Source organism: Mirounga leonina, unplaced genomic scaffold (genome assembly GCF_011800145.1).
Source record: "Mirounga leonina isolate KUSES-001 unplaced genomic scaffold, KU_Mleo_1.0 Mir_195, whole genome shotgun sequence".
NCBI classification, from domain to species: domain Eukaryota; kingdom Metazoa; phylum Chordata; class Mammalia; order Carnivora; family Phocidae; genus Mirounga; species Mirounga leonina.
In genome coordinates, this window is record NW_023270490.1 from 12,539,173 (window position 1) to 12,550,254 (window position 11,082).

An 11,082-nucleotide genomic window follows, 5' to 3' on the forward strand; every position below is an offset into this window, starting at 1 on the left:
CAAACTCAGCCGCACAAAGCCCCTGGAAAAAAATCAATAAACATTTATTTGATACAGTCATATTTAATACATACAGTTGATGGCCCACCCCCACGCCACTGTGGGCCGGGGAGGCGGGGACGAGGACCGGGGACAGATGGTCACAAGGTGGGCAGGGCCCGAGCTCACCGTCAAAACATCTTGCAAATAAACACTTTGTAGATAGAATATATATGTATATATATGGTTACAAGTGATAGCTGGAACCTCTCTTTCAAAATGCACTTATGTACGGAGAACTGGCATTAAAAAACCCAAACCAAGAAACCCAAAGCACAGGATGTGTGGTTGCCGGGCCAGAGGTGCTGGCCAGGCCCCCGAACCCCAGGCCTCCAGGGCAAGCCACCTGGGGCCCACCGAACTGGACACACCGGGACAGCCCTGCCCTCCGCAGATCAGGGTGCACCCGTTCTCTCCCTTCTGAACCGGAGGGACAGGATGGAGGCTACGGCTGGGAGGGCCACTGGTCACACCAGGATGCACCCTCATCTGCCTTTGCACAAGCAAATAAAGTGCATCCTATTTTTGTGTGAAGTGTCAGCCCCTTGAGTCGGCCCTTTCCTGTTCTCAGGGCAGGATTGGGGGGGGGGTGGGCGGGGCCAGAGGTAGATCTTCAGAAAGGGACCTGGCATTGTGCCCTGGGCTTGGGTCTTGGGCAGGGTCCGTGCCCATCATGCCCCGGGGGGGTCTGCCACGCCAGTCCCTCTCATTGAAGGTGTCAATCAAGGCCAGGTGGTTACCTGGCTGAACGCCCACCAGAGTGGGAGATGGGCAGATCCTGCTGAGCCCCCCAGGGCTCTGCCCCCTTTGGAGGAGGGCTCTGCCGACCAGCTCACCACTGCCACTCACCAGAGCATGGGAAGCAGGAAAGGAAGAAGGGAGAGAGGGGTCCGACCCAACAGCCACGTTTGGCAGCAGCTCCCCACACCCACTTTAAAGACAAAGAAGGGGGTTAAAGTGCTAAACATCAAGTTACCCAGGACCCCACCTCTTCCCACACATCTCGGCGGGGTTCCCAAACCAGGGACCATCTGTGGACTTCAGGGGGCGACCTGGAAACTCATCCCCCAGCAAAAAACCAGCCCCCCACTCCCCAAGGGCCAAGTACCTGAGAGGCTGGGGCGGACGGCCGTCCCCAGCAGAGGTGTTGAGGTCCAACCTCCTCCAGCCACTGGTGACAAGGACAAAATGCACCTAGGGCTCCTGCCAGCCCTGCCCAAGGCTGCTCCTAAAGTGGCTGCCTGACCCCAGCTCTGCCCCCACCAGCTGTACACCATAGTGACACCCAGAACACGGAAAAGAAAACCCTTCTGCCCATGCAGTCCAAAGCCCTGCCCACACTGCCCTCCCGTGACCTTTGACACTGGATCACACCCATCTGCCCATGCCTCTACCCTTTGATCAAATCAAGGTGTGTGTGACTGGGGGTAGCCCATGTCTCTACACCCCCTCCCTACCACATCAGGCCAGGATTGCCCAAGTCAGTGCCTTCTGGCCAAAGGAAGAAGCTGGAGACAGGCAGCACGACGTGCCCCAGAGGCTCCCCTGGAACCTGTCTCCTTACTGCAGAGCTAGGAGAGCTGAGCCCGACTGGGAGCCTCTCCTCTCCTGGGACTAGATGAGGACGGGAGCTGGGGGTGGGGGGGGCAGAGAGGTGCCCAGTCAGCACTGCCTCCCTGAGCAGGGGAGAGACACCCTCTCAGTCCCCAGATCCACCGTCGGCACCAGGAAACCCTTAGCACCAAAATGTCAGATTGTTGTGTTTTTGTATAAAAAACAGAATAAAAAAAAGGTTGTTACTTGTCACAGCAACAAGACTGGCATCCACTACACCCAGGAGACACACGCACACAGGCAAATATCAAAATTCACATCGTCCAGGATCGGCAAGACCGAGCCCTCAGCCCACCCCCGCCCCCCAGTGGGAAACAGCCTCTGTCCAAACCCAGGGGCTCTGAGGATCCCCCTCCTCCCTACACTGCCAAAGTTGGAAGGTGGGGCCCAGGGAGGAGACCAGAGGCAGTGTGGCCGCCTCCCCTGGGTGCCCTGAGCTCCAGCCTGAACCCTAGCCAACCTGCAGACCTAGCCATCCCCTTCGGGGTCCAACACAGAGCTGCAGAGCTGCCACCAACACAATGTGACCTTGGCCAAGCTCCCTCCCTGGCCTTTAGCTCTCATATCAAAAGACCACACAACCAGAAACAAAAGGGCAGGTAAAAAAGGGGGGATGGGGACTCCCATGGGAGCCTAGCTACAAGCCAACCCAGACCAGCAGACAGAAGGCTGATTCCCACAGGGATTACTCCTCAGGGCTGGGCCCCAGTTCCCCACCCCACATGCCTGTGGGCCCCAGGCTGACCCCAGAGCCTAGATTGGCCCATCTCTAACCCACTGGACTTGCCCCAACCTAGAGCAGTGGCATTAGCGAAGCTGGAGATTGGAGGCAAAGCTGTGCTCCACCGTGGCCCCCTCACCCCCTGCTCCTGCAGCCCGCAGGTCAGACCAGAACCCTCCCCTCGCCCCAGGCAGGGAGCACCCATGGAGATGGGATGGCAGAGAGTCCACCCACCATGACGGACAGGGGCCAGTGGGGAAGGGGCCCAAGCACAGCAAGGGTTGCACAGGCAGGGGAGGGCAGGCCTGGAGAGGTAGAGAACAGAAGCAGAGGACCCAGAGGCGGAAGGACAAGGGAGGCCATGGTGGGGCAGGCTGTCAGGTCAGCACGGTAGCAGTCAGACTCAGGGTCTGTCCTGGGAGGTAGCTGGGGGTGCTGGGGTCCAGTGTCGGGTGGAGAGGTGAGGCTGCTCAGGTGCCCTCATCAGCCCAGAACCATGGGTCACCAAGGACCCCCAAGCCTTGGGCCTGAGAAAGTAGACGGGGCATGGAGCTCACACGGTGAAGGCCCTCTGCCTGCCCTGCACCGCCCCGTGGCCCTGAGGCCTAAGCTGCAGACCCTCCTCCTGCCCACCCGGGGCCCCCGACTCTGCCAGGCCTGTGAATGTCCCTGCACACTACTGCGCGTCTGTTACTGCCACAGGCCCTCCCCCAAGGGACCCCCAGCCCTGTGTGCCCTCCACAGCCAGCACGGGGGGGGGCCACCTTCAGGTAGGAGAGAGGGGCTGGCTGCCTCCACTGGACAGATGAACAGGCAGGGGTGGGGGATGGAGAACTGGAGAGCAGAAGGTGCTGGAGCCAGCTACCCCCGCCCTCAACAGAGTGGACCTGGTGTCCAGTGTGGGGGCCAGGCCCCACCCACCTGCCAGCCACCACGCTCACTTCTCAGGGGCCTTGCTGGCTCCCATCTTCCGGCCAGTGGAGCCCCGGGCCCCCTTGTCTCTGCCTCCTGGCGGCCAGTCGTCCCGACGGGGGGGGCATCTTAGGCGCGGGCTCCTCAGGGGTCCGCTCCTTGGGCTTTCGGCCTCGCTTCTTTCCGCCCACCAGACTCTTCTTCTCCTCCTTCTTGGGCGCCAGTGAGTCCTGGCTCCTGTGTTTGGGAAGTGGGTCTGCCGAAGTACGAAACCAGTTCTGGAAAGAAAATACACAATGCAGACCCTGGGGCAGGAGGTGCTGGGCACTGGGGCTAGGCAGGCCACTGTGCTAAGGTGGCTGAGCGGCACCCAAGCTTCTCTGCTCCTCCAGGGAAGCCAGAAGCCCCGCTGAAGGGAAACCAGCAGCTCTCTCAACTTTGGCTGCTCACTCCAAGGCCATACAAGCGTCACCCTCCCACCCCCCCCACCCCACACTCCCCCCCAGGCCCAGCAGGGCGCTCGGCCCATCCCACCTCTGCGTGGGTCTTGAGGATGTGGTATTTGACGCCACTCTCAGAGCTGAACTCCTTCGGACACAGCAGACAACAATACTTCCCCACCAGGTGGTCTCCCTGCAAGGCATAGGGCGGGCTGGCCCCCAGAGGTTGGACCCCCCCCCCACCCCTTGGAAGACCTGAAGCACCAGCTCCAACCAGGGCACCTGCCTCTCTGCCTGCATGTATGCCCAACCTCTGGTTGGGGCAGCCACAGCTCATCTGGCTGGGTGCTCAACAGGTGGGCTTCCGGGACCCATGAGACTTCTCTGTGGCAGGACCTCGGAGTTGCCCCCACTACGGGAAGGTAAGGGACACAGGGAGGATGGGAAGAGGCAGGTACCCCGGGGAAGGGTTGCAGCCTTTTCTTTTTTTATTTTTTTTATTTGAGAGAGAGAGAATGAGAGAGAGAGAGCATGAGAGGGAGGAGGGTCAGAGGGAGAAGCAGACCCCCCGCCGCGCAGGGAGCCCGATGTGGGACTCGATCCCGGGACTCCAGGATCATGACCTGAGCCTAAGGCAGTTGCTTAACCAACTGAGCCACCCAGGCGCCCGTTGCAGCCTTTTCTTGAGGGCCCTCACCCCAAGCCCACGTCAGTGTGCCCTCTTACACCCACACAGACAAGGAGCCCCTGTGGGCAGAACAACTTGGGGCTGACTGACTCACGGACAGGGCTGGAGTACCCTGGGCAGGGTTGGCCACCGGGCCCTGGCCAGTCCCTGCGCTTATGGAGGAGGCTGCCCCATGGGGGTGGGGTAGGGTCACACACACAACGCGTGGGGACCTCTAGGGGTTGGCTGGGAGTGCCGAGCACCCGCCCCACCCTGACAAAGGGCCTGGGCACTGACCTTGCTGCAGCTAGCAAGATGCGCCTTAAGACCAGACACACTGGAGTAGATGGCTTCACAGCACTGGGGACAGGAGACAATCGTGAGAGAGAACCTCCCAGCAGATGCTCCCAACAAATACACACGCACCCCTTGCTCAGGGGATATGAGTGCAGGGCTTGGCCCCAGGAAGCCTGGGGTATGGGCAGGCTGGACCTCTCCATCTAAGGACCCTGCAGGGGCCCAGGGATCACAGGTAAGCTGGCCACTTGGAGGCCCCCTACCCAGGGCCATGCCCGAGGCTCCTTGTCCTTGAATCCCAGTGTCCCCACACCCACCCCACCAGCCTGCCCCAACTCACATCATTGGGGCAGTTGACATGGCCTTTCTCCTTGACTTCATTCTTCCATGCCTCCAGCAGCTGGGGGTTGAGCGTGGGGAGGCCTGGCCGAGTGTAGTTGAGCTGTAAAAACAGGTGCACACGGGGGTGAGCCCAGTGGGCCTGCGAAAGGGGAGCTCCCAAGTGCCAGGCCAGGGCTGAGCCCAGATACCCGCAACTGCTCTAAGGACCTCAAGTGCGCCCTCCACAAGTTTGAACCTGGACAGTCAACCAATGGCCTAGGTCACAGGGGCAGGACTGTCGCAAGGGACCCGGAGCTAGGTCACGTCCTCACCCGGGCAGTCTCAGGTACCAGGTCGTCCTTCACCCGCCGCTTGGTCCAGTCTCGAGCTAGTTCGTCCTCTGCAATCTCCTGCAGGTGGAATACGGCCACCTGGGCTGAGGTGCGGCGGATGCGGCCGCTGGGGGTCCGCTCGACTCCCAGCAGGTCCTCAGTTTCAGGGGGCTTGTCCTCAGGCTCCTCAGGTGGCTGCAGAGCAGGGAGGCCAGAGTGACCCACAGGAGCCATGGGGCATACGGGCCATGAGTCGCGAACACAGGGGCACCTTGCGGGGAGGGCCCCAGGCTCACGATTCCTCACGCACTCGGCCCCCAGGAAGGGAGGACCCAGGCCCCGGGCTGCTCACCGGGGCCGTGTGCTCTGAGCGCATGTGGTAATCGTGTCCAGCCTTGGAGCGGTAGGTCTTTCCACAGTGGGCGCAGGGGAAGGAGGGGCTGTCCACCTCACACGGAGGCTTTCCACAGCGTCGCTGGTGGTACTGGTAGCCCATGAGGCTGGAGAAGGCGGCCCCGCAGCCCTGGGGTCGGGCTTGGGTAAGTGGCCGGCAAGAGGCTGGGCCTCATCCCACACGTGCGCCCCACACCCTGCCATCCCACTGACCTCCTGAGGGCAGCGCAGCCTCCCCATCTGCTTCAGCACCTTGCGCAGCCGCTCCCGCTCCTCCTGCTCACTCCCCTCCGAGGCCTCAGCGTCAGAGGGCTGGGGGGCAGGCCCAGCCTTAAGATCCCCACCACCACAGGGCCCCACCCCTGCCCAGGGTCAGGGCCACAGATGTCCAAGGTCAGGCATGGGAGCCTGCGCCCCGTGGCTGCGCCTTCGCTCTGCTGCCATGTCGTGATGAAAGGTCAGCGGGCAGGGCAGGGAGGGCGGGGTGGGACGGACTAGGAGGCCAGTGGTGGGCGGGTCAGGGCGTACCTTAGCGCTGTGTTCGGCCATGGTGTGATAGTTGAGGCCGGCCTTCGATTTGAACTGTTTCCGACAGTGCTGACACTTGAGAGCGTCCTGCAGCTGCAGACCCGTCCCGGCCGTGAGACGCGGACTCTGAGCACCTCCCCACCCGGACCCCAGGACAGCTTTACCTTCTGACACACTTCCATGTGCTTCTTGAGCCCCACGAGGGTCTTTCGGGTGACCACGTTGCAGGTGGGGCAGACGGCCTCCCCCCGTTCATGGATGGCCCGCTGCCACTGCTCCTCAGGGCCACCTGTGGGGCAGGGCCAGGGCCTCAGGGACTGGTGGGGGCTCCCGGACGCCCTGGACGCCAAGCACAGGACCCACGGTCCACGCTCAGCCCCCAGTCCCTGTGGTCCAGGATCTGCCCCAGAGTTGAGATCTGTCCTGGGCCCCGCTTCCCGGCAGCCCCCCGACCTGGAGCTGGGTGGGCCGTGGGGGCCGGCACTTCCTTGCTGACAGTACTAGCCGGAGCCAGCACCTTCTTCCGCACATCCTCGGGGCCCGGCCCCTCCTGCTTCTTGGCGCGGTGCACGCGGGATTTGTCCTCTGCCTTGGCTAGGCCTGCGTGCACATACACAGGAGGGCAGCTGTGAGCCGAGGGTGCAGTCACACTGTGCGTGCATCCAGCTCCAGATGCGCAACTGACCAGGGCCCTACCTTTGAGTCCGAAGGTCCCTGAGATGGACGGCTGCTCCCCTGTAAACTTCTTGGGTGTTTTCTGTTTCCTTCCTGACTCGGGGGAGAGAAGACAGGGCCCGAGGTTCTGGTCAAATAACCATCGGGAAGCCTGGGCCAGCGGACAGCTACCCCACGCCAGCCACTGCCCCCCCGCTCTCCTCTTACTGTGCTTTGTGCGCTCCGCTCCCTCCTCAGGTGGGGACACAGGGCCTGCGGCCCTCGGTGCTTCCTTGCTCCCCAAGAGCCTGCTGCCCAGGGAGAGGGGGCTGCCGCTGGGGTCTGTGCTCAGCTGGAAGGCCGAGCTGTGGCCCATGGTGGAGGGGCCATACTCCCCATTCTCGGGCCTCGCCTGCTTTGGCAGGATGGGGCAGGCATCCAGGCTGTCCGCTGCCCTGCAGGGAGCAGGCAGGTGAGGGGCAGGAGGGCCCACCTTGGGCCCTGTTACCACCTCCAACCCAGAAGGAGACCCCATACCTTTTCTTACCGCTGCTCCTCCCTGTGGCACGAGGAGCTTTGTTCTCAGACTTGGTCAGCAGCACCATTTTGCAAGGTGGTGTGTGCCTGCTGATGGCAATGGGCCTGCTGACCGTCACTGGCTTACTGACCACAATGGGCCTGCTGACCGTCACTGGCTTCGTGACTGGCACGGGTTTTGTAACTGTCACAAGCTTTGTCATCGGCACCGGTTTGTTGATGGTCACCGGTTTGGTAACCGGCACGGATTTGGTGACTGGCACTGGCTTATTGAGAGTCACTGCCTTGGTGACCGGCACAGACTTGGTGACTGGCATGGGTTTGGTGACCGGCACAGGCCTGCTGACCGTGACAGCCTTGGTGACCGGCACAGGCCTGCTGACCGTCACTGGCTTGGTGACCGGCACAGGCCTGCTGACCGTCACTGGCTTGCTGATGCCGATGGGTTTGCTGACACCCACAGGTTTGCCAATAGTGACCGGTTTGCTCACTCCAATGGGCTTGCTGACTCCAACGGGCCGGCTGATGGTGACCGGCCGGCTGACGGGCCCAGGCTTGGGGGGCAGGCAGGGGTCGGTCCATGTGGTTCCAAATGCGGTGCTTCTCCAGCTGGGTCTTGGAGGTGAAGGCAGCCTCACAGAAGGGGCAGGGAAAGGTCAGCCTTTCTGGGATGGCGCCCTGAGAGGAAAGGGCAGACATGGGGAGGACGGCCTGAGGCCACTGCCCACACACACCCTACACAGGCAGGTGGGGCAAGGTGGGCCCCAGGCCTCTTCCTCCTCCCTGCCCCACCGCCCCTTACCCCTTGACAGCGCTGGTAATGATACTTGAGCCCGTAGATGCTGGGGAATTCCAGCCAGCACCCTGAGTTTGGACACTTCACCCTTGAGTGTGCCTTGAATTCGTCTTTCCACTGGTTCATCAGGGAGAGCTGGGCACGGAAAAGGCGAGGCTGCTGACCCCTCAGCCAGCTGGGCCTCTGCCAAGCCCAGCCTCAGACTCAGCACCCTCCCCAGGCCTGCAGGGCAGACAGGCAGCAAGAACCCCCGCACCTCAGGACTGCAGCAAGACTCAGGCCGCTCTGAGCAGCGACTGTGTACTACACCTGTTCTAAAGCCCCACAGACGTGGTCCACTAGGTCCCAGGCCACAACACGGAGCCTTAAAGCATGGAGCGACCCTCCGACGCAGGCTGGGAGGGCTTGGGGCTGGATGTATGGCAAGCTAGCTAAGGCAGGGCAGTGGTCACGACAGGCAGATCCCAGTGTGAGTCCCACCCCAGCCTTCAGGGAGCTCACAGGAATGTCTCGGAGGGCCTGGTTCTCAGCTTTCGGACGCCCCTTCTTCTTCCCTTCGGTCCTGTCACTGGCTGGACTTCCCGAGTCAAAGCAGAGTGGGGCCTGGCTGGGCACTGTCTGCCCACCCCGGGCCACCGGCATCCCTGCAACACATGATATGCCAAGACTTAGAAGCTTTGCTTCCCACGGCCTCGCCTGCCACCCAGGGGGCTGGTCAGGCCTGGAGTAAGCCCCACTTCCCCCATAGTGAAGCATGGGGAATGGGAGACTATGGTCAGCCTAGGACAAGAATCCAGGGCCCCAGGCTGCCCCCACCCTGGGAAGGCTTTCAAGAGCCCAGGCAGCCCAGGAGCCGGACCACTGGGGAGCTGGGAGCTGGGGAGGAGTCCCACACCCAGCACTGGCTGCCTGCGATGATTGCCTGGAGTTGACCTTGGCCTGACCTCTCTTACCCAACTTTGGTGGGTCGTGCAGCACAGGAAGTCGGACCTCATTCCGGCCTCCATCCTTCCCAGGTCCACTCTTGGTGGACCCTGGGAGCCGGCGGCCTCCTCCAACGCAGAAGGGATCAGTCATCTCTGCACAGCAAGTGGACAGACTTGTGAGGCCTACCAGGCCTGAGCCAGGACTTGAAATGGGCTGTCCCTGAGCCCCACCCCCCCGACAGGCCCCTCTCTGGCTCAGGAAAGGAGAGACTACCTGCCTATGTATTTGGCCACATGAGAAAATAGATGATGGAGGCTTCTGGTTTAGGGGAGGGGCTGCCCAGATGAGGTCCCCCCAGATTATACAGGAGACACAATTATCTTGGAAGCATCTAACCCTGTCCTGAAACCCTCATCAGCTCCCACAGACTTCTTCTGTCCCCAGACACACAGTCCCAAAGAGTGCCAAGAATCACACCTGCTACCGGGCTGGCGGGGGGGGGGGCCCTAGAGAGGTGGAGTGTTCAGAAGGAAAGAGGTCAACAGCATCACTCCCAGAGGCCAATCACGACACCAATATGGCCGCTAGCTCACAGGCTGTGCTGGCCCAGGACCTTGGGACACCTTTCTCCACAGCCCCACCCAGACCAAAGGCAATGCCACCCTACCTGGGTGGGCATCCCTGGATCCTCCTCTCCAGGACACAGGTGGAAGATAGCCAAGATGGGCACTGAGGGCCCCTAGCCTACTCCCCAACTTAGCAAGTTCCCCAGGGGACATGGGCGGCTGATCAAGGACTGAGCACCCTACAAGCACCTGGTTCTGGTCCCCATGCCAGCTGAACCATCCTATCTGATCCTCTTCTCAGCCTTGTCTCCAGCAGGAATCCCTCAGCCAACCCTCCACCTGGCTGACCTCCCCACCTCCACCCTCAAAAGCCTCTCTGTCCCCCACCTACAGGCCCACCAGCACCACTCCTCCAGAGACCACCAGCCACTGGCCACAAGGAATACCCCACTGCCCAAGGCTGGGTCTCCATAGGCCTGTTCTGCCGGGGGACCCCAGACCCTGAGAGCTGGGGGCAGGGACTCTGAGCTCAGCCCTCTGGATCCTCCCACAGGGACACCCAAGGCCACAGGAAGGGGGCTGGGGGCAGTTGTGTGGGCAGGGGGCACCTCCTCTGGTAGTTCCCAACTAACTTAGATCAGAAGAAATGTGGAGAGACTGCAGTGCCTAGAGGGGATCCAGAGGCTGAGGTCAAAGGTAAGGACAGTCACTGCCCTCTGCCAAGGGGGTGCCCGTATCCTAAGCCTGGGGGGAGGTACAGGTCTACGTGGGCCTAAACAAACTTCTCCGAAGTCCTCACGCGGAAACTTCTAAAGGAGACTGCCAGCATCAGTCACCCCAGCGCCAGGATGAATCCAACAGCCTGGGGTGTGGGTGCCTGCCAAGAACCCACTTTCCAATCTCTCTCCAGCTTGGGTGGAGAATTCAGAGCTGGGGGGTTGGGGCCAGGGCTGCCCTAGGAGGCTGACACCCTCTTTCCATCCAGGACCTGTCACTTGCACAACAGGAGGAAAAGAGATTCCACCCTGCCTGAGGGCCCAGCAGGGTCGCAGAGGTGGGACACTCGCGGGGGTGGGGGGGCGCGCCCCAAGCAACCCTGGCGGCAGGACGGTAGCCAAGGCTGGGCGCAGGGATGAGGCTGGCCAGAGAATGCACACCTGGAGGCTGGCCTTGCCACCCACCTGCCACCTGCGGCCGGGGTGCGGGGCCCTGGCTTGGCCCCGAAAGGGCCTATTGCAGGCGCCGGGGGGGGGGGCGGGGGGGGGGCGAAGGGAGTGGGCCAAAAGGGCGGCTTTTTCTGGGGAAGGAGGAGGCAGGAGCGCGGCGCCGGCGCGGGGC

At 62.1% G+C, this 11,082-nt stretch overlaps 1 protein-coding gene across 1 annotated transcript in view; it reads right to left on the reverse strand.

The window, feature by feature from the left end:
• Positions 1-23: 23 nt before the first annotated feature.
• The window catches only part of ZNF512B (zinc finger protein 512B), an 11,318-nt gene continuing 259 nt past the window's right edge, over positions 24-11,082 (reverse strand). The window contains 18 exon segments of the mRNA XM_035025601.1: positions 24-3,410; positions 3,412-3,564; positions 3,821-3,919; positions 4,691-4,753; positions 5,031-5,132; positions 5,344-5,538; positions 5,696-5,866; positions 5,950-6,048; positions 6,265-6,357; positions 6,429-6,553; positions 6,718-6,864; positions 6,961-7,032; positions 7,147-7,373; positions 7,456-8,015; positions 8,017-8,133; positions 8,258-8,386; positions 8,753-8,895; positions 9,205-9,330. Coding sequence (XP_034881492.1) covers positions 3,312-3,410; positions 3,412-3,564; positions 3,821-3,919; positions 4,691-4,753; positions 5,031-5,132; positions 5,344-5,538; positions 5,696-5,866; positions 5,950-6,048; positions 6,265-6,357; positions 6,429-6,553; positions 6,718-6,864; positions 6,961-7,032; positions 7,147-7,373; positions 7,456-8,015; positions 8,017-8,133; positions 8,258-8,386; positions 8,753-8,895; positions 9,205-9,328 — 2,718 coding nt within the window. The 5' untranslated portion in view covers positions 9,329-9,330 and the 3' untranslated portion in view covers positions 24-3,311.